Below are 24,642 nucleotides of genomic sequence, written 5' to 3' on the forward strand. Positions count from 1 at the left end.
TATAAGTTTTCTAATAGATTTATATCTGTCAGAAATTATCGACGAATAAATCCATTGGAAATTATCGATAGATATATCTGTTGGAAATATAAATTTTTTGACAGATTTGTATCCGTCAAAAATATAAATTCTTTGACAGATTTGTATTTGGCAGAAATTATCCGTCAGTAATATAACTTTTCCTACGAATTTTTTTTGTCAGTAAAATCTATCGAAAATATAAATTTTTTGACAGATTTATATCCGTCGATAATTTGCATTTTTCTTGTAGTGATACTTTGAGTTTGGGTCGCAAATCCAAAAAATAGTTGTTGTAGGAGCCTTTGTTAATAAATCTGCAATTTGAAATTTGGAAAGAATGTATTTTATTATCAATTTGCCTGTAGCAACTCTTTCTCTAATGAACCAAATATCCAATTCAAAATGTTTAATTTTTATTGTGAAGGACAGAATTAGCTATTAATAGCACTGCTCACATATTGTCACACCATACAATAGGTGTTCTTTTTAGAGGAATTTGTAGTTCATTGAGTAAGGATTGTATGTAGGAAATTTTTGCAGATAGGGATGCCAAACTGCTGAATTCTTCTTCTGTACTACTTTGGGATAGCACCTTTTGTTTATTAGGTTGCCATGAAATAATGTTTGATCCAAGATAGAGACAATAACATGTGGTTGATTTCATATTTGTTGGGTCTGCAGCCCAATCAAAGTCACTATATCCACTTATATCTAGAGGTTGTGAAGCTTTGAAATGAAGACCATAATCAAGTGTTCCTGCCAAATATCTTAAAACTCTTTTAGTAGATTTCCAGTGCTCCTCCAAGGGTTTGTGCATGAAATGGTAGAGCTTATTCATAGTGTAAGCTATATCTGGACGAGTGATTGTTGTATATTGTAAAGCACCTACCACACTTTTGTATAGAGCTGGATCAAAAGCTTTTATGGTTCCATTTGACACAAGTTTGCAGCTAGAGGCAAGAGGAGTTTTAACAGGTTTGGTAGTTAACATGTTTTGTCTGGTTAAAAGGTTAGCAATGTATTTTGTCTGATTGAGATGCAGGTTTCCATCTATGTCCCTTTGAACTTGTATGCCAAGGAAATAGTGTAGAGGTCTTAGATCTTTAAGGGAAAATTTAGTCTTTAGTTTAGAAATTAAGTAATCAATGGAAATTTTAGAGTTGTTGGTGATGATTATATCATCAACATATTTAAGGGAGGTATAACATCTAGCTTGCTTGAATCAAAAGTATTTGAGAGTAGAGGCCAGTTTTTCAAACTAGGCTCTTGGAGCCTGTTTTAACCCGTAAATATCCTTCTTTAACTTGCATACAAGACTTGTATTATTTGATTGAAACATTGTAGGTTGCTGCATGTATATGTCTTCTTTTAGATCTCCATTAAGAAAAGCGTTATCAATATCAATTTGATGTATGGGCCACTTCTTGTAAATAACAATAGTCAACACAACTCTGAGTGTAATAGGTTTGATGATCGGACTAAACATGTCAAAATAATCAAAACCTTCTTGTTGACTGAATCATTAAGCTACAAGGCGAGCCTTCTTTTTCTAAACAGTTCCATCAAGATTATATTTGACCTTGAATATCCACTTGGATCCAATAATCCTTCTGTTTGCTAGAGTAGAAACATTAAATGAAGATTATATTTTTTTTATATTTGTTTACTACAAAAAAAATAACTTATGCCTACAGACACTTTTACCTATAGACCTGAATTAGTGTAGGTAAAACTAAAAAAAAAATTTACCTACAAATATTTAATGTAGGTATAACTCAAAAATCTATACCCACTTTTGATTAGTGTAGGCAAAACTCAATATAACTTAAAGTTCTTCTACCAACAAATTGTCAATGTAGGTAAAACCTTCAAAGACTTATTTCTACTACTATTTTAGGCATAAGTCTTTATTCCTTTAATCACCTCTTAAACTATATTTTTAAAATTATTCTCTATCTCTTTTATATTTTTCAAAAATTACCTTTACAAATTATAATTACATCTATTCAAAAATTTATTATTAATGACATTTTTACGCATTATTACAAAATTGACGATGAATAACTAATTTATGTTTTCAAAATATAATTTTGGTTCAGCAAATATTATTTTAAACTTTTAAAAAAATAATAAAAAGCAGAACAAATTCCCTCCAACTCCAAGTGATTGGGCAGAGGAAAGGAAAGCAGGGCAAGTCTACTAATCTCCTGGCTCCCCACACCTCTGTGCCCCGCCAAAAGGAATGCCTTGGTGACGATACTATGTCTGCCAAATGCGCACTCTCTCTCCCCTTTCCAATATAAACCCTTCGCTTTCTCTCTTCTTCTTAGTTCTCACATAACAAACCATCATATTTTCTCTCCCTCTCCGCGAATCGCTCAAACTTCTCCCTTTTCACTCCACCGAATAACCATTCCACTTTCCACAACTTCGCGCCATTCAGGTCAGATTTCTCTTCTCTCTCTCTCTCTCTCTCTCTCTCTCTCTCTATATATATATATATATATATATATATATATATATATATATATATATATATTCTTCGAACGAAGCGTTGTTTCTAATTTTTCTCGTTCCAATTTTCGGCGACGATTTCACTGCGACTTTAATGAATTCTGATAAGTTGCTTCTGTTTGATTGGCGATAAATTTTGACCAAAATCGAAAACGACCTCTATTTTTTTGCATGCGTTCTTCAGTTCGATTTTATTGACCGAGTAAAATGCAATTTGCATGTGAAAATCCAATGTTTGTTGTTTTCGGTTATAATTTTTTGTTTGTTTGTGAAATTAAGTCATCCTTGCGCCACCATAATTACTTCTAGAAATGTGACATATTCTAATAGAAATGTGAAATGTGAAATGTGAAATCTCTCCGTGAAGTGAAGGATGGATGAAAAATCCAGAACCAGTTATTTCATATTTGAGCCTTTGAAATGAAGGATGAAAAATCCAGAACTTAATATGGCGAAAATTATTCCGAATTGTTTATAGGAGTTTCTCCTGGTAGGTTGGACCTATAGAAAGCAACCTTGCATAAGGTTGATCTCAAGACTTGAATCTGTGGTGTCCAGCTCACTTTGTGATAACTCTAATTGAATAAAATTGGTTTGTTATTTGTAAAATATATAAATGATCTTTGTGAATCACGTTCTGTAAATAAAAAATCAAAGGTTTAATATTTCTTTCTCCCAGTTGAATAAATTATCTTGATATATTTTATGTCTGATAATGGTTTTCACATTTTCTTGTTTTTAATTGGTGTTTTTTTTTGGTTCAGGACATTGATTTCATGCCTTTGAATCCATTAGATAATATGCCAGAAGCTCTGAGGACGCAGGTTGGTGCCGGAAAAGCCTCTTTTATGACTAAAGAGCCACCGATTAATGGAAATTCAAATTTTGGGGGGTGTGAAACACATTCTTCACCGGTGAAGGTACATATCTCAAGTGCTTTTGTAATTTGAAATGTTAGATTGCTAACAAGTATCAATGTACTAATATTATGCCTCAATGGCTTGATTTGGTGCATAAACTTTTATTTTTTACATTCCATCTATAGTATATACTTGACATTGTACTATCTATCATGTATTGTCACTTCATTAAAGGAGTTTGACTATAATAATAGTTACTTGAAAAGTTAAACTTTTAAATTTTAATGTGTTAACATATGATTTGACTAGTGTTAAAATCATTTAAATCAACAATACGTCAAAATTAAATTCTTAATTTTTTCATTGCAAGTCAAATATTTTTGTGTTCTTTTATGCTTGCATAAAATAATCTTGAACAATTAATAGTAGAACTTTATAGTTATTACTTCTAATGGTTGACTAGTGGACAAACCTTCACCATCTCATATCTTACAGATGTAGTAGTGATTCTGTTGTATCTTGCATCATTTTTGCTTGGATTTGCAATCCAAATTTCTACTACCAGTGGAGAAATGTTGATGCTAGAAGCACTAAAACATTATGTGCTCTAAAAGTTATTACCTCATAATTCCATTGAAATAATACATGGCCGTGTTAACTTTGTTGTTGCCCAGGAAAAGGTTGCTACAGTCGGCAACCTCTGTGCACCAGCAGGTTGTGCTCAATCGTGTAAAATGACACACCATCAAGCTAAGGAAGCTGATATACAGGCACTCTCTGAACTAAAGCGTGTGTTAGATAAAAAGGTTTATACTTTTCATGCACACAAATTAATTATTTTGTGCGGTTCTTTTTGAAACTGATTAACTTATTTTTCATGTTTTCTAAATATTGCATTCATCTATCTCTATATGTAAATTTTCCTTGTTATTGGTGATCTTGCTCCAACTTTTGGGCCTGCTCTTACAGGAGACATTGTTGATGGAGCTTCAAAGTGCGAACAGTAACATAATTGAAAACCAAAGTGGCATAGAATGCTTAAAATATTCTGAGGTTTTCAAGAAACATTACGCCACGGTACTGGTAGAGCTTAAGGAAGCCAGTGGACAGGCATCTGGCTTCCAATGGATTATTTCTTTAATTACAAAATTCTTCATTAATCTTGAAGCAACATCTGAGTATTTGTATTTTTCAGGTTTCTGATGCTATGTTACAACTGAGGCAACAAAATACTTACAAAGGAAACTCCTTGCCACCATGGATGAAGCCCCAAGCAAGTTCCAATGTTTATGACAACCTTACCAATATGTTGGATAGTTCTCTGACACAAGAGTTAGGGTCAACTATTTTTCAAATTAAGGATCCAGGCTAAGGGCACATGCAATGGTAGATGCCACATTTCAGGTACAAATGGTCTATGGATCTTCTTTGCCCCCCTGCATTATTAATTTATTATGAATTGTATATAAAATCGTTTTTTACTTGATTTTCTCTCCCCACTGTTCTCGATCCAACATTGCATCCCCTCTCTGTATATAAATTAGGATAACTATATTGAAGAACATTTTTATCAGCCATTCTTCATCTAGCGTTTTTAGGAATTTATTTGTTGTTGGTTTAGCCACAAATCTTAAAATGGTCATGGTGGATTTAGGTCACATGTAATGGTAGCTCTAGATTGTCGTGAAACATGTTATTCATCAGAGCATCATTTAAGTACTATATCAAGCTCTGACTTTCGTTAAAAAATTTTGACACTTTGATGCTACAATTCAGGCATTGTCTTTAACAAAGAAGGTGAAGATGCATTCATGAAGATTGGGCAGGCATTGGATTCTATTAATCACCAACAATTGGCCTCTGTGTCTAGATTACCTGTGATCAGATCTCAAGAACAAGTGAATGTGAATGGAAGTTTTTATCATAATAATCATTCACAAACTGCATAATATGTGTACTGGTTAATCACTGTTTACTGCACTTGTACACATTTTTATTGGTACACCATTGCTATATTTTGAGTTGTATTGGCTAATGAAATATTATTGTCCATATTTAACCTGCTGTGAATTGTGATTATATGTTGAATTGAACAGATTTTTAGCACTTTCTTACACTCGGAATATGGAGGTCCTGCTACACTCTTGGTCCTTCCTTTCGTTGACATGGCTGATGCCATAAATGAACGAGGATTGCCTGGTGGGCCACAAGCTGCACAAATGGCATCTTTCATATTTTTTTTAGGATTGGTGAAGGATGTACATGCAGTGGATCGACATAGATGGAAATACTTATAGGATGACATTTATCAATGCAATATGTTTTCCTTTTTTATTTCTAATTAGCAACTTTAGCATCATGAATTTGTCATTTTTTTAACATATTTTGGATACTTATATGTCTAGCTCTATGAACAATGATACTTGAAATATAATACAAACATGATGTTTATAATAACATGATAACAATTACTAGTTGTTGACACTGATACTTATCTTTTCCTCTTTTTTATGTTTTGTATATATAGTTTTTATTATTTAATGAAATTTAGCAAGAACAAAATATTAAATTAAATATATTAGTTAATGAAATTTGACTTTTTTTTATACTTTAATGTCATTTTTTGTATACAAGATAATAATAAAATTTGAACTACACTTCATATAGAGTACACATATTCTCTACAAGAGATATTATATATATATATATATATATATATATTTATTTATTTATAGGTACAATAATGATAATAATAATAATAATAATAAATAAATAAAAATATTTTTACCTATAGTCAGAGCATGTAAGAATAAGTTAATGACTTTTACCTATAGTCATGACATGTAAGTACAACTTAATAGTGTTTACCTATAGTAGGGAGTGTAAATATAAGTCAATGACTTTTACCCCCGCATATTGCAAATTGTAGGTAGCTCTTATAGTGACAGTCAAATGTAGTTGTAGGTAAAATTATGTTTGTAGGTAAAACTTATAGTGATAGACTATTAGTTATAGCTATATGCCCCCTCAAAGTTGACAACTTCAATGTCTGTAGGTCAAAGTTCATGATACCTTTACCTATGGAATTTATATTTTTTGTGACATTTTTTGTGTGTAGGCATAAGTCATTTTTCTTGTAGTAATTTAAAATAATTATTATGTTATTAGTTAAAATATCTATATATGAAATCAATTTTTTTTTTTACTTGTAATAGAAAACAAAGAAAGTAATTTCTAATTTGTGTGTAAAAACTATAAACCGCAACTATATATTGTGGGAAGGAAAAAGTATTATAAAGTTGTCTCTATATATATTTTTTTTCGTACGTGTTAATGTCTTTATGTAAAATGTTATCCAATGTCCTAAAAGCATTGATTAAAAAATATTATAAAAAAAGTTCTATGGAGAACTATATATCTGTACATTAATTCTTTAAAATAACTTTATTATAATTTTTAATAAAATTATAAAAACCTTTTACTTATTGATTTCTTAAACATTGTTTTTAGGACACAGGTTGATAAAATCCTTTCTTTAGAAGGTACATGACTTTTACACATAGCACCCAAATACTACAATAACTCTGACTTTAATTGAAGTCCCTTTTGTAGTTACAATTGTCACTTGCAATCTTGAAGACTAAGAATCGGATACTAAAGATCAAGGACCAAGGAATTAGAGTTTGAGATTCTCTATGTACATTTGGCGCCTATCATGGAGTCGTAGAAAAATTATTCCTACAAACTCTATTGACTATAGAACATAGATGGCTAGAGTTGGAGAATCACCCAATAGGAATCTTGATATGCTAGGTAACATCCATATGTTGGCTGATTTTTAAAAGGAGTTACAGAAATGGGGTAAATTAAGTGGGTAGCAAAAAAAGCGACATAAGGAGGAGATGACCCTCCTCAGGCAATAGAATTTTGAGTTGTGATAGTTGATCAAGTAGTCACAATCTAACACCAAGATTATTACTCCTAGACCAATCCCACTTGGCAACCAAGTTCATCTGACTCTTCAGGTGATTCTTTTTTCCCTTTTCGGAATGCTAGTAACTTAGGTGTTGTAAACTATGAGAACTTGAGTTGCCCAAGCCTCTCAGTAAGATAGAACATTGGCACCAATGTCTCGGCTAGTTGGGACATTGGTGCCTCACTTTGTTGCTATATCGAAAGAGTTCCGCAAGCACCCCTTTATTGATGAAATCATGAAGGTCCCTTTTCCAAGGAGATGGAAGAACTTGGGACTGGACAAGTATGACAAAAACTCTAATCTTGATGATCATGTTAACCTATATGTATCTCATGTTAGCATGCTTACTAGTACTGATGCAGTCATGTGCCAACTATTCTTTATTTTCCTAAAGGGAGTTGCGTTAAGGTGGTTCATTCGTATGCCATCATGTTCACTTAACTTTTTTCACGTACTGGTCACCCAATTTACTATGCAATTATGATATAACCTTGACTACCCTTATTAGTGTCAAGCAAGGTAAGGATGAGTCTTTGAGGGCCTTCATGGACAGGTTTGAAAAAGTAGCTTTCAAAATTTCCAATTTGGCCATGGAAGTTGCCCAACACCTTTAAGGCTAGGTCCTTTTTTAGATAGCTTGTATAAAAAGTAGACTTTTTTTAATGGAGGAACTTCATAGAAGGGTTACAAAATATATGCAAATGGAAGAACTTATTGAGTTTCAAGAACATTCCAACGAGGAATGAAACAAGTAGAAAATCAAATCTCAAGGTGACAAGATAGAGAAAGACTGCTCTAAATGTGCATGAGAACACAAACAACCTTGATTTTCTCACTACACTCACTACTAGAAAAATTAATATTTGTGACGAATTTTGTGACGGAAAAAATAGCATCGCAAATAGTGACGGATTTTGTGAGAGATTTTTAAGTTTTGTGACGGACAAGAATTTAATGACTTTTGTGACGGATTTTGTGACGGAATATATTCTGTCTCTAAAAATCCGTCACAAATTTCGTCACTGAATCAAAAAAAAAATATTTGTGACGGATTTTGTGACGGAAAAATTTCCGTCTCTAAAAATCCGTCACAAATTTCATCACTAAATTAAAAAAAATGTTTGTGACGAATTTTGTGACGGAATGAACTTCGTCTCTAAAAAATCCGTCACAAATTCCGTCACTAAAATGAAAAAATTTAGTGACGGATTTTTCCCTCTCAAAATTCCGTCACAAATAGGTAAAAATATTTTGTGAAAAAATTTGTGACAAATTGTTCCCTCTCAAAATATTAAATTTTATTTATGAAACTTTTATATTTAAGAATTATGCATAATTAAAGAAAATATGTTAATTTTTTTTAAAAAAAATAATAAAATTAAGAATATTTTATTTCATTAAAGGACTGAAAAAATTATAAAATTCATTTAATTAAATAAAAAAATTGTCAATTTTAAACATAAGAGACTAAGACATTCATTAAAAATATTTTAAAAAAAACTTGTGAAAAAAAAAATATTAATTTAATTTTGGCTTAATTATATTTTTGATCCCTCAAGTATTGTAATTGTGCAATTTTGATCCCTAAGATTTTAATTGGATAATTTTAGTCCCTAAAGAATTGTAACTGTGCAATTTTAGTCCTTTAATTTTTAATTGAACAATTTTAGTCTCTCAAAAATCATAATTGTGCAATTTGAATCTGTCTCATTAAAAATTTAATAATTTTAAATTTTTAATATATATATATATAATAATTTAAAATTATACCATTATTTGCTTATTTAAGTTAACATATACTATAATTTTTATTAATGTAACAAATGATATATATTTATTGTTACTAAATAAATAAAATTTATATATTATTAATAATTTAATATTGCTAATAAATTAATATCAATAATATTTTTAGTATATTTATAGATAAATTGATAATTTGATAAATATAACTTAGTACATATTAATATACTTTTACAAAAATATAAATATAGTAGATAAGATATGTATATTTATATTTTTGTAAAACTATATTAATATATAATAAGTTATATTTATCAAATTATTAGTTTATGTATAAATATACTAATAATATTATTGATATTAATTTATGAATAATATTATAAAAATATAATATATATGAATATGAATAAAAAAACTAAGAAAACATAATATCTTGAAACCCTTCATTGAGTCATATCAGAATATTTATTATAATTTTAATTATGATTTTTATAATCTTTTGATTTAATACTGGATTTCTTTCGATTATAATATTTTAATGTATTTTATTTGAAGTATCAGTTAAAATATTTTATTATCTTTTCATTTTAATTTATTGTAAAATAATTAGAATATTTAATTTAGTATCATAAAAAAATAATCATTTTAAGATTTAATTTATTTAATTTCATTATTTATTATAATACTTTTATTTATTGTATTGATAATTTTTTTAATTAAAATATATTTTAAAATTTTAGTTAATTCATTATCATTCACTTATTTTATTAAAAAGTGATCAAATATAATTTATTTTCAATTAATTTAATAAAATAAAAACTTTAAAATATATATTTAAAATCTGTAACAATTTCTTAAATACTAATATTTAATTAATTTTAATATAGACTAAATTTAATATTAGAAAATTTATTGTGATTTTAGTTATAATTTTTATTATGTTTTGATTTAATATTGGATTTCTTTTGATTATAAAACATAGTAAATAAATGAGTGATGAGTATCCTCGATTTGTTTTGATTTGTTTCTAGATTTGTTTTGATTTCAATTTCAATGTTTACTTAAATGAGTGATGAGTATCCTCGATTTCCATATTTCTTTTAGAATTAGGCTATAAATATAACAAAAAATTTAGAATTAGATTGATTTTCTGGATTTTATCTTCTGAATTTATTTATCTTGATTTTGTTTTCAATTTTTATATAATCGGGTGATAAATATGAATAAAAAATTATATATAGTTAGCTTTAATTTTTCTAAATTTATGTGTTGTTATATATATATATATATATCATAATTTTTCTATAATTTATGATATATTATATATATATACATACTAAATCAATTATTCATCTTTCGATATAAGATTGATTTCTTTTGGTTATGATATTTTAATATATTTTATTTAAAATATCAATTAACATATTTTATTATTATTATTATTTAATTTATTGTAAAATAATTAAAATATTTAATTTAACATCATTTAAAAAATAACCATTATAAAATTTAATTTTTTTTTAGTTTAATTATTTATTATAATACTTTTTAGTTACCGTATTAACCAAAAAATTATTTTTAATTAAAATATATTTTTGAATTTTAGTTAATTCATTATCATTCACTCACTTTATTAAAAAGTGATAAAATTTAATTAATTTAATAAAATAAAAACTTTAAAATAAATATCTAAAATCTTTAACAATTTCTTAAATACAAATATTTAATTAATTAATTTTAATATATACTAAATTTAATATTAGAAAATTTATAAATATTTTAGTTAGAATTTTTATTATCTTTTGAATTAATATTGGATTTCTTTTGATTATGAAAGATAGTAAATAAAATTTAAAATCTGAATGAGTTTGTTTGATAAAAATATTTAATTAATTTTAATATAATAAATTTAATATCAAAATATTTACCTATATTTGAGTTATGATTTTTATAATGTTTTGATTTAATATTGGATTTTATTTATTATAAAACATAATAAATAAAATCTAAAATCTGTTAAACGAATCCACACTCCCTCTTGCCCTTGCAGACCTCTTTCTCTTCTCTGTTAAACCAATCCACACTCCCTCGCCGGCCACCACAGCTCCTTCTCCGTTTAACCATTATAACAGTTCCTCACCCGACCACCACACCTCTTATACTAATAATACTAATAATAAAGAAGATTGTTTCATTTGGTGTCCACATATTTCTTTACTTATTTTATTCTTAATTGGTATTTCAGTGTGTGTATTACACATGCTAAATATTTACCATATATAACATAAATTTATAATAAATTATATATACCAATCAATATTAGATTTGAATATGTAAAACATAATAAATAAAACCTAAAATCTATAGCAATTTCTTTGATACAAATATGTAATTAATTTTAATATATAATAAATTTAATATCAGAATATTTATTATAAATTTAGTTATGATTTATATAATCTTTTGATTTAATATTAAATTTCTTTTGATTATAATATTTTAATGTATTTTATTTGAAATATCAGTTAATATATTTTATTATATTTTTATTTTAATTTATTATAAAATAATTAGAACATTTAATTTAACATTATGAAAAAAATAACTATTATAATCTCCTCTAATTAAAAAATATTTTTCCACTTAAATGTTTTTTCTCTAAAAGATAAAACAAAAAGAAATTAGTATGTGACTCTACAAGTACTTCCCTCTCAAAAGATAAAAAAATCTTTTCATTTCCCTCTTAAAAGAATCAGAAAAAGAAATCCCTAAACCCTCTTTATCAATCTTTTCATTTCCCTCTTAAAAGAATCAGAAAAAGACCCTCTTTATCAGTACATGGCTCCTTAATGTTTCCTAAATCCTGTGATGATTCCTGTGCCTCCAAAGTGAACCCTAAATCCCGTTTGCATCATTTTGATTCCTTTTGACGCTTAAGATTCCGGTGAGGGTGAGGGAGGACGAACGAGAATGCCCGTTACGTGACTGAAACGTGTCTCGACACCGACTGGATGGGCCGCGAGGTCTACGGAGGAACGGTTGGGGACTAAAATTGCACAATTGTAATCTAAAATTACCCAATTAAAATCTTAGGGATCAAAATTGCACAATTGCAATACTTGAAAGATCAAAAATACAATTAAGCATATAATTTTTTAGCTAAAAAAGTTAAAAATGAATGTGTAATTAGAAAAGTTTAAAATATTTATTTTTTAATTTAATAATTTAATTATAATATAATAAATTTTAAAAAAACTTATAAATTAAAGTAAAGAAATCAGAAGTGTCAATTAATTTTTCTAAGTTATTGATTTGTTATTTTTTAGTTTAGCTGTTTATTGAAAAATGTCTTTCTAATGTCATAATTTTATAATTTTAAAGTGTAAATTTTTAGTTAAAAAATTAAAAGTTTCTTATTTTATGTTAATAAAATAATATCTTTTAATTTCTTTATTTTTATGTTTAAAAACAAACTATAAATTAATGTAATTTAAATTTAAAAGTGACAAGGATAATTTACAAGTTTTTAATAATTTTTTTTAACTTTAATTGCTTCTAAATGAAGGAAAAAAAGTAAGAAAACAAGATAACTTGAAACCCTTCATTGAGTCATATCAGAATATTTATTATAATTTTAATTATGATTTTTATAATCTTTTGATTTAATACTGGATTTCTTTTGATTATAATATTTTAATGTATTTTATTTAAAGTATCAGTTAAAATATTTTATTATCTTTTCATTTTAATTTATTGTAAAATAATTAGAATATTTAATTTAGTATCATAAAAAAAATAATCATTTTAAGATTTAATTTATTTAATTTCATTATTTATTATAATACTTTTAGTCATTGTATTGATAATTTTTTTTTAATTAAAATATATTTCAAAATTTTAGTTAATTCATTATCATTCACTTATTTTATTAAAAAGTGATCAAATATAATTTATTTTCAATTAATTTAATAAAATAAAAACTTTAAAATATATATTTAAAATCTGTAACAATTTCTTAAATACTAATATCTAATTAATTTTAATATAGACTAAATTTAATATTAGAAAATTTATTATGATTTTAGTTATAATTTTTATTATGTTTTGATTTAATATTGGATTTATTTTGATTATAAAACATAGTAAATAAAATCTAAAATCTGTATCAATATCTTTGATAAAAATATTTAATTAATTTTTAGTTTCCCTCTAAAACCCTAGGTGAAATTGGAGAAGATCAGCAGCGGTGTGCCTGTAGCTCATCCCTGACAGTGGATATTATCCGTAGATAAATTCTGTAGGTAAAACATATTTTTATTATCTTTTCATTTTTATTTATTATAAAATAATTAGAATATTTAATTTAACATCATTAAAAAAATAATCATTATAAAATTTATTTATTTTTAGTTTAATTATTTATTATAATACTTTTTAGTTACCATATTTATCAAAAAATTATTTTAATTAAATATAGTTTAGAATTTTAGTTAATTCATTATCATTCACTCACTTTATTAAAAAGTGATAAAATATAATTTATTTTTAATTAATTTAAATATAAAAACTTTAAAATATATATCTAAAATTTGTAATAATTTGTTAAATACAAATATTTAATTAATTAATTTTAATATATAGTAAATTTAATATTAGAAAATTTATAAATATTTTAGTTATAATTTTTATTATCTTTTGATTTAATATTGGATTTCTTTTGATTATGAAAGATAGTAAATAAAATCTAAAATCTGTATGAGTTTATTTAAATCAGTGATTAAGTTTGATTTCTTTCACTAGATGATTACCCTCTATAGTGTTTTTTGTTTTGACAAGATTACCCTCTATAGATTAGAATAGAATAGTATGTTAATTACTATATGAAGTGATTTCTTGTAGATTTATTTGACATATCAGTTAACATATTTCCCTTAAAATTACAAAATCATTTCAACAAAACTATATTACAAAATCATTTCAACAAATTTATAACAATATAAAACTACTCCACAAACCCGTGTTTTATAGCATTTACTTTAGATGAGGCTTTCTCCTTGTTGGTTTTAGTTGGAGAGTTGAGTGATTTCCAAATTTTTTTGCATCCATTGTGTTTGTATGAGAGTTTTGATGGATGTTACGGCCAATGCGAGAGGTTATCTAATAGAGGTTATGGTTATGATTTTTCATGATTGGAAGTGCAAGGTTTTTCTGAACTTCAGCCATGTTGTTGTAATTGTAGTAATTGTGTATGAAAAAGCTTATTAGTGCAGTTGTGACTATTAGGGTAGAAAGAAAATTGATTTCAAGATAGTTTGATTGGCTAGGAACTAAAATTTGTAGTCCTTTTTCTTATATACTGATTGATGAGCCGTAATTTAGTGCTTCAATTCATATCATCAAGACATTGATTACTTCTCACATTTAGGGTTAATTTCGTAGTTTTATCATGTTTGCTAATTGTCATTTGAATTATGGGCCTAATTGCAAAACTAATCAAATTTTTGTTTCTGGACAGTTTGACCTTCGCTCGGTTTTTTGGCCATATCTGGAGCTACAGGACTCTGAATTGAGCAATCTTGGTGGCGTTGGAAAGCTAAGAGAAAAAGCTACAAATGTCTCACTAATGTGCATCTCCTAATTCGAAGCCTAAGATGGTCAAAATGGAGCGCGAAAATGACCCACGGAATCTGGAAACGTTTTGGGCCTTGTTTTACAATGTTCAAATCAGTTTGGGCCCAATTTGACCCAAGCCTTCTAGAAGGGCAAAAGAAACACAAAAGAAACACAAATGATCCACGCTGGCAATCCTCTCATGGACGAAGCAACCAATTAGAAAGAAGCACACGGATTAGCATAATTTATCAAATCCAAATTACCTTTGAATTTGAAGTCTTCAAAGTCCACGGTCTCGGACCCTGTTCCCTTCTTTTCATTATTCTTCCTTCTCACTTTCCAAAATTTAATCTTCCAAATTTCTAATCTTTCAATTTTCCTCTCTCTTCATCCATGGCTCGTACCAAGCAAACAGCTCGCAAGTCCACCGGTGGAAAGGCTCCAAGGAAGCAACTCGCCACCAAGGTATTAGGGTTTTCAATTTTTCAATTACCACTTTTTCTCAATTCCCAATTATTCAATTCACAATTTTTTCTTCAACCCTAATTGAATAAATGTGATATGTGTAGGCTGCGAGAAAATTGCGCCAACAACCGGTGGAGTCAAGAAGCCCCATCATTATCGCCCCGGAACCGTTGCTCTTCGGTAATTAGCTATTTTCTTCAATGGTTTTTATTCTTGTTTTTCAACACTTTTTGCTAAAAATTGAATTTTTAATATCGTGATTTCAGTGAGATCCGAAAGTACCAAAAGAGCACGGAGCTTCTGATCCGCAAGCTCCCCTTCCAACGTCTCGTTCGTGAAATTGCACAAGACTTCAAGGTATGTTCAAATCTGTGAAGAACCCTAATTTTTCATTTTTCTTTTGTTGTTTGGTTTTGTGACTAAGCTTTGTTTGTTTGAATTGTATTTGCAGACTGATTTGAGGTTCCAGAGTCACGCGGTTCTTGCTCTTCAGGAGGCTGCAGAGGCTTATTTGGTGGGTTTGTTTGAGGACACCAACTTGTGTGTCATCCACGCCAAGAGGGTCACCATCATGCCCAAGGACATTTAACTTGCACGCCGCATCCGTGGAGAATGTGCTTAGGCTTATAGGATAGTTTTTACCTTTCCGTTTTGCAATACTTTTATTGTTTTTAGGTTTTTAGTTAAATTTCAGTTTGCTATGCGATGTATAGATAGATATATGGAGACAGCATTTTACCTATTGTAGTTCCTAGACACCAACATTTGGATAATTGGATTCTGCTCATTTTATAAGTTTTGTGTGGATTTAGCTTGGTCATTTTCAACTGTTTGCATTTTGGTTATTTGGTTATCATATATACTGGGGACTTAAGTTTTCATTGAATCTGGCACGACTGGTAGAGAACCTTTTAATAAGTAAATTTCGAATATATGATTTTCCATTGTCTGGTAATCGATTACATGTATAGGTAATCGATTACCAGACTCTTAAAAACAAATGGTTCCCTCAAATTTAGTGATCAACAGTTAGTGAGGGATTCATCCCAGTTAGTGACGGATAAAATCCGTCGCAAATTGTGACGGATTTAATCCCTCACAATTTGTGAGGGATTTAATCCCTCACAAACTGCGAGGGATTAAATTCCTCGCAAATTGTGACGGATTCTACTTAATTAAAGTCATCACAGTTTGTGACGGATTTAATCCCTCACAAATTGCGAGGGATTTAATCCCTCACAAATTGCGACGGATTTTTATTAATTTCTAAACATTTATTATTAGAAATTAGTGACGGAAATTATACTATTTGTGATGCCTTAATTCCGTCACTAATTGTGACGGAAAAAATAATCCGTCACTAAATATTTTGTGACGCCAAATTTTGTGACGGAATATTTTTCGTCACAAATTCCGTCACTAATTGATTTGTGACGGATTTTAACAAAATTAGTGACGGATTTGTTCCCTCTCTAATTTTAATTTTTCTAGTAGTGACTCTTTTGAATGATAGTCGGTCAAGGCTTTTGGATGAAGCGTTGAGTAGTGACTTTAGTCCATATATATATAAGAAAATCTTTGTGTTCCCGTGCACATCTAGACCAGTCTCTCTTTATCTTGTCACTTTGAGACTCAATTTTCTCCTTACTCCGTTCCTTACCAAGACATTCTTGAAACTCAATTAATTCTTCCATTTACATATACTTTACAACCCTCCTATGAAGTTCCTCCATTGAAAGAGCTGACTTCTTATATAGGTTATCCAAAAAAGGACCTAACCTTGAAATTTTGTTTATATGGAATTAAAACATAATAATAACTTAGTTTATAAAATTTAATAGGCAAAATAGTTAAAATAATGAAGAGAATAGTAGATAACACCATTATAATAGTTATATATACTACATACATTGATAATCATTGTCACACACTCATCCATATATATATATATATATATATATATAAAAGAAAGGATTAATTTACTCTAAGAGTAGGTTTATTTAAGCTTACTTCATTGAATAATTCATATTTTATATTAAATTTTATGATCCAATTGGTAAATAAAAAATTCATAATGCATAGATCAAGTTAACAAAATTAAAAAAAAAATAAAAATTATTTGATATTTTGTTTCATTAATTCAAATTAACAAATAAAATACTTTTATGATTAACCGTTAATTTGAATTAATGAAACAAAGTATCAAATAACTTTCAGTGTTTTTTTAAAACTTTACAAACTTGATCTAAGCATTAAAATATTTAATTCAATGGTTGAATTGTTAAAATTTGATGTAGAACATGAGTTGTTGAGTGAAATAAGTTTCAGTAGACTTACTTTTAAAATAAGTAGATTCCCTTTCTCTCTCTCTCTCTCTCCATATATATATATATATATATATATATATATATATATATATATATACATATATATATATATACATATATATATATATATATATATATATATATTAACTTTAATGATTATATTATTACTTTTATTATCTTTTTATGATATATTTATAACTATGCATAGATAATATTTTTAATAGGATTTCAATTAGAATTTAATTAAAATACACTCATAATGCAAAAATATTCTTCTACTATTGTTTAATCACAAATTATCATATATCATAAAATTGTTGATTTGGTAATAAATATTTTTCAAAGTTGTATTTAGGATAATTTTAATTATTTGTATTGAAAAAATAAATTACACTGATAATATATAATATTACATTGAAAATTGCATTCATCGTTTAACTAAAATGTAGGAAATGTGTTTCTCTTAAAGGCACAAAGTGTCTTATTTTCATGCTAGTTACTAATAAATTAAGGTGATATCACTTTTGATAATTATCTTTCATGTTTACTTTTATATGAAAATATTTGTTTTTATGTAATTAAGTTCAAGTTATTACACTCATATGTAATTCATTTGAACTTCAATTTTATAAGTCTTTTGTCACTTTGACGAAAAAGTTGTGATATAATATTTTTTATTTTTATTTTAAATAAAATATATAAGAAGGTAAGAAATGTCTCTTTTATACTATTATGTAAGAAAAACAATAAAGACTCAAATAATAATTTTCACTAAGCTCCTGTTTTAAATAAAATCCTTTAGTTGAAGAGGGTTTAGGTCTTCCTTTTAGGCATGCTTGGAACTAGAGTTGTCAAAGTGAGTTAAAATCTGTGAGTCATCCTGGCCCATCACGAGTTTGAGCTGGGTCGTGCCAGAAAATTTTGTCTTGTTTTAGTTATAGAGAAAATTCGGCCCGACTCACCACAAGTCAACCCGTGGTGAGTTGAGTTGGCTCACGGGTTAGCTCACCTAATAATATATTTACTTTTTATGGCCCCAAATATTAATTTATGTTATTATATATTTATACCATTGACTAAATTTTGTACATACTAGTTATCAATTATGATAATTAGTGTCACTTTGATATTATTTGCTAATATTTTATGTAATAACTTTGATTTTGTAAGTTGGTTGTGAATGATATCTAATTCTTTTTTGACATTTTATTTGTCTGATTTATTAACATAGTTGTAATTCTAAAATATGAGATTATAATATATATTTTTTTATAAAGTTCAATAGTATTTTAATTTTTTTAATTTAAGTGAGCCAACTCATTTAATCCACCAACCTGTGGTGAGCCGGGCATGGTTGATTTTTTTGTCACCTAAAGGTGAGTAGAGCCAAATTGGCTCACTTATAGCTCAACCTGTGGTGGATTGGGTCGGGCTAGGCCGAGCCAAATTATCCACTTTGACAAATCTACTTAGAACATGATATTTTTCATTGGGCTTCAACAATCTCAACCCTTAGGACTACTATTATCCAGAGCCTATACAATGAAATTAGGATATGATTGGTTCCTCAAAGTAAAAAAAATGTCTATTGCTTAGTGTACCAACCTAGTAGAGTTAATGAGCTTGGGCAAGGACATAAGACATCAATACCATGAGCCAAGTAACATTGATATATCACATCGGCTCAACAAGGCCACGACATTTAAAGATCCTATTAACGAATATATGGTATGGTTACAGGCCCATACCATAAAGATCGTAACACCCGCAAAAAATCATATATCTAAAATGGTACGTGCATTATAAATAAAAGACATCTCCATCATCATAAACTAACTTAAGCATCAGAATCTTTTTTGCAGGTACTTCCTCCCATTGAAAACCAAGATACTAGGCAGAAGAGACTCGGGGATCTCGCTAGGAAAGGTTGGCATCTAGATCGTTCCAGGTGAGAGCACCTAATATCACAATCTTAAATGGAATGAGAAACTTGTCTTGAAATATTTTATATACCTATATAATTTTTTTATTCACATTAAAATACATCAAGACACTAATATCGTGAAGGATGGAATTTGTTCAATATGATTGTATCCATATTTATACAATGAGATGTTTTGGTTTTACATAGACTACATGGCAATTATAATTTTCTTTTAAGAGAAAGAATCTTATATCTTTGCATATATTTTATAGTATGTTGTCTGAATCCTTATCCTTTTGTCTCAATTATTTCTTAGAATTTCCTTTAAAGTATGCATTTTTTAAAGAACTCTTATTTGGAACAGATATATCTTGTTATGCCATTCATTTCTTTCCGAGATGTATGAATATGTAGATACATAAGTAATATTTTGAAGAATCTTGTAAAAAATTTGTCCTAAAGTAATAAATCAAAAAATCTCATTAGAAATTTGTACTAGAATCTTTTAAGAATTTCTTTAGAAATTTATTCTAAAATATGCTTAATACATAATTGATAATGTACATAAAGATACTCTCATTAGTCAAATAATTAAAGATAAATTTAATTTTACATGTTCGAACAATGCTAAGACAATAATCACTTGTCTTATCCAAATTGATCACAAACATGAAATATTCTGACAAACTTAAAAGTGGAGGTAATATTTTTTTTACATCAATTTCATGTCCAATATAAAAAGTTCTTTGTGTTTTGCATCAATATGATTAACTTCAACAATTTTATTACCAATATAAAACTTTCATTTTAAGTAATATCAAATGTTGTTTTAATAATGAATCTCAATTGTAAGAAATTTTCAAACCACTAATTCGTTTGGCCTATATCTATTGTTTCCCCCACTATGCCTCACTGTTTAATGGTTATGGTAAAGATATAAACAATGTTAATCATCGAAATAAGTTGCTATGTAGCTATGAAGTGAATGAAAGATGAATTTAACGAGATGCATTCTCTTAGAACTTTTAAGCTTATTGAAAGAAAATTTTGAAACATTTTATTCAACTTCACCATTAAATGATGAATTTACATATCATGGGTCCTTTAGTTTTCATGAAGTACTATAATACATGAAATTAAAAATATATTCATCATAACTAATATATTGTAATTCCATTTATGAAAATTATATGTATGAAACTCCTAGGAAAGATACTTTCTAATGTAAGTTAAGAGTTTGATTGATATCGTCGACAATAACTTCAGCATCCATTTTAACTCCAAATAAACCTCTTTTTGACAGTCCTGTGCAATACAATCCATATTCACCTTTCCAGTGATTTGGAAATTCATTTTTTGGCATCCCCTCATCGTTTAGAACATATTTGTAATCCTGCAATATAAATTAACACCAATCAATTAAAATCATTCTTAATTACTATATACTATCTTTTTGCTTGACTAAATGGGTATATATATTCTTTACTTTGGCAATGTAGATAAGGAGTGGAATATTAGAATTTGTTTGGGAGATTTGAAAAAAATAAAACTTTTGCTAAAAAATTACATATTAATAACTACAACTTATATATCTCATACCTTAAGCCACATATTAACTATGCTTCTATAGCCAGTAGCAAACACGATCACATCAAACTCTTTTGTTTCATTATTTCCAAAGCTGACTTTCTTGTTCTCAATTCCAGCTATATGAGAAGGAATTACCTGTTGAGAGTACAAATTTATAAGAAAAATCTTGAATTAAGCGATCCCAATGCTAAAGTGAAATTTAATATTGTAAAGAAAAGTTTCATTCTCAACTATTAATTATAAATTTTGCTTTGATTCAATTAAAAACTTTCTTAAGGATAATTTATTTATATATCGTCAATTATTAAGATAAAAAGTTGAAGAAATTTGTACTTAAATATCGTGAGTGAAAAAATGTTTTCGATTGTTGAGAAGGTATGTATTCTAAGAATCTTTTATTTTTAAAACTACATAACAATTGCATGCATGGTTGTGACTTGTGAGTACCTTAATTGCCCCATCCTTAATCTTTGCAATGGTTCCGACATCAATAACTGGAGACCTTCCAATAACACCCTTAAGATAGAATGGTCCCTTTTTGGGGCGATAAATTCCATACTCAGAGAGATCGCCATATTCCTTCTCTGCCAAAAAGGTAACCATAGTGTCCACAACATCAACCGATAAATGCTTCAACGCACACATACCTTGATGAATCAATTCTTTGGTGAGGACATGAACCTACAAATTATATTAATCATAAACATTTTAATTTTATATAGAAGGAAATTAATCTATACTATATACGGTAATAAAAAAAAAAAAAAAATTTACCGGGTTTCGGATAACAATAGAAGTTCTTGCACCAAAATCTTGGAGATCATAAGCAATCTCCATGCCAGAGTTACCACAACCAACTACTAAAACCTCTTTGGATTCATATTTTGAACCTGATTTGTAGTATTTGGAGTGCACTATCTCTCCTTCAAAGCTTCCTAGTCCTGGCACATTAGGAATATAGCCTTCACTGTTTTCACCTGTGGCAATCACAAGAAACTTAGCCACGTAAACTTCCACCTTGTCTTCTTGAGTGTTCTTTGCTTCTACCCTCCACTTGTTCCCAACTTGATCGTACTTGGCAGACTCAACAAAACGAGAGTAAAGAGGGTTTATGTTGAAACGTGCAATGTATGTGTCTATGTATTGAAGAAAGTCTGCTTTGGATAGGAATGTTGGGGCTGAAGGTGGGTGAGGCATGAGAGGCAAAGAGCAAAACTCGCTAGCCAAATGAAGGTTTACTCTATCATAAGCATTTTTTCTCCAAAGAGAGACACTACAATCCTCTTTCTCAAGTATTATGTGAGAGATACACTTTTCTGATAGGCATGCTGAAATTGCAAGCCCACCAGGACCTCCACCCACAATTACCACTGTTGCTTCCTCCATTTTCTTAACTTTCTTGATCGATATTACTCACAATTACTTGTTTATGTTCAAAGGCTTCCAAAGTTTATATTATATACATTTGGCATTGCTAATTTGCGTGCAGTAGTTCATGAACCAAGGAAATTTTTTTGTTCCGGTGGGATTCATTATTTTAAATGAATTTCTATTTATGATTTACTAAAAAAAACCTACCATAAGGAGATACGTATAGTCAATGTTAAGGGTTGTAAAATTAATGAATAATATTAGCCTTTGGACTTTAGAGCTAAATGCATATAATTTAGTTAATCACATTTAATATATATATTAAAAATATTAAAAGTATACATGACCCTTTTTTATAATAATTGATTAAGTATCTTATATTGCATATTTTCTTAAAAATAACTTATTTTTCTTGCATTTGATATCTCGGTCAATGGAATGAATCTTATCATCATTAATCTTGACTACATACAGAACTATAGATGAATATTCATATAATTGAATTAATCTTATTTATATTTTGAAAAATGTTGTGTTTGATACAAAACCAGTGTTTTCTAAACAATGACCATGTTCTTTTGCTTTGTATAGAAATTAAATAAGACTCCTATTAATCATCTAATATTAAATATACTTTCTAGTAAAAATTTAATAAGATTCCTTATGTAGTATATTAAATTAGGATATATATATTTTCTAAGAAAGTGACTTATTTTTGTTGAAAAATATGAGGAAATGAAATATTAGAGACAACTTATTTAATGGATTGCAAATTTACGGTGTAAGTAAACTTAGGTATATTATTATGGCAATCACCTTTTATGATGGGTATTTTGGATATTTTTTGTTGATCAGGAATGTAATAGATCTTGATAACATAAAATGTTTGCACATTCTATATATGACGGATCAATATCTAACATAAAAAGTTCACTTTCTATGTTGTATGGTTAGTGTCTCTCATAGTAAGTGTAGGTCAAGATGAATATTAATACATTAACACCTATATTCTATGACGGGTATGCTATTACCTGTCATAGAAGGTGCACTTTCTATGTCAGAAAACGTTACATCCATCATAGAATGTGTAATTTTTTTAATATCCTATTCATTTTTTAAACTTTTCAAAACTTGCACAACAGAAATACATTTCAGATAGTTCAAAACAAAATATTATTGTCCAATTCAATACAAGTATAAAATATAATCTCTATTATTTAAATTAAAAAATGTACAAATTAAACTACATAGCGAACTAAGAGATTTAACAAGAAAGTTAAATTTAACAATAATTGTCATTAATTAATAATAATGACAATTACTATAACATAATACAAATATTATCAAATAATAATGAATCTAAACTAAACTAGTCAATGTACAAAAAGAAAACTAAAAGAATTTAGAAAAAGATAAATCAACCCTCAATTGCCTCAAGAAAAAAAAATGTCCATCTTCTGTGGATATCTTTCATGTCTTCATGAGCAAATGGAGTTGAATTTTTGAATATCTACACAATTAATTCAAAATAGAGATAAGTTAAACATTAATTGATCATTAAACTTTTGCATAATTATTTAATGTAATTAATTTGATTTAAAAATGTATTACCTTTCTCCATGACTTTGTAATGTTGTCAGTAATGATGGTGAACACGTGCATTCATCATGTAATAGTGACACTTATGATTACCAACTTGACGTACTTACTATAATTTAGTGAATATAAAACATAAATAAATCATATTTAAAATATATTTTAACTGAAGTTTGACTACTATTTGGTTGATAGTTGACTTATTTTGAGGGCAATATATTGAATCTTCTTCCTAACTTTCAAAGGAAGCCCCTACAATATCAAGCTTGCTTCCAAAGACCTATGAAAATAAATGATAAATAGAAAATAGTTAAAGGATTCAATTTTTATGTTTCATAAAATTATATATATATATATATATATATATATATATATATTAATTATTATTAATATTAATAGTCACACTTATGATTACTAACTTGACGTGCTTACTATAATTTAGTGAATATAAAACATAAATAAATCATACGTAAAATATATTTTAATTGAACTTTGACTACTATTTAGTTGATAGTTGACTTATTTTAGGGGCAATATATTGGAGCTTCTTCCTAACTTTCAAAGGAAGTACTTGCAACATCAAGCTTGCTTCTAAAGACCTATGAAATGATAAATACAAAATAGTTAAAGGATACAATTTTT

The 24,642-nt window shown here is 27.8% G+C and overlaps 3 protein-coding genes across 3 annotated transcripts in view; 1 reads left to right on the plus strand and 2 right to left on the minus strand.

Moving 5' to 3' along the window:
* LOC109809850 (nicotinate N-methyltransferase 1) overlaps nt 1–24,642 on the minus strand; it is a 43,443-nt gene that overhangs the window by 1,325 nt on the left and 17,476 nt on the right. The gene's annotated exons all lie outside the window — the stretch shown is intronic.
* On the plus strand, nt 15,087–15,987 carry LOC145958905 (histone H3.3-like; the record flags this gene model as incomplete). The annotated part of the gene is made up of 4 exons (XM_083076499.1): nt 15,087–15,192; nt 15,297–15,372; nt 15,459–15,549; nt 15,644–15,987. Coding segments are annotated over 4 exons (411 nt in total), but the record flags the coding sequence as incomplete, so codon positions are not given.
* LOC145958906 (putative indole-3-pyruvate monooxygenase YUCCA10) lies at nt 20,116–24,640 on the minus strand. Its single transcript, XM_083076502.1, has 4 exons — nt 21,808–24,640; nt 21,481–21,714; nt 21,043–21,168; nt 20,116–20,836 (listed from the first exon to the last, which is right to left on the minus strand). Exons 1-4 carry the CDS (start codon nt 22,417–22,419, stop codon nt 20,663–20,665), a joined length of 1,146 nt encoding a protein of 381 aa, XP_082932628.1. The 5' UTR covers nt 22,420–24,640; the 3' UTR covers nt 20,116–20,662.

The sequence above is a fragment of the Cajanus cajan genome, chromosome 6 (assembly GCF_000230855.2).
Source record: "Cajanus cajan strain Asha chromosome 6, NIPB_CcT2T_4, whole genome shotgun sequence".
Taxonomy (NCBI): domain Eukaryota; kingdom Viridiplantae; phylum Streptophyta; class Magnoliopsida; order Fabales; family Fabaceae; genus Cajanus; species Cajanus cajan.

Bases quoted from the DNA above. Each gene is read 5' to 3' on its own strand.
- LOC145958906 (XM_083076502.1), bottom strand. From the start codon at position 22,419: ATGGAGGAAGCAACAGTGGTAATTGTGGGTGGAGGTCCTGGTGGGCTT. The intron at 21,715-21,807 runs GTAAATTTTTTT...TATAATTTGTAG, and splicing joins CTATTGTTATCCGAAACCCG to GTTCATGTCCTCACCAAAGA. The intron at 21,169-21,480 runs GTACTCACAAGT...TACTCTCAACAG, and splicing joins TTAAGGATGGGGCAATTAAG to GTAATTCCTTCTCATATAGC.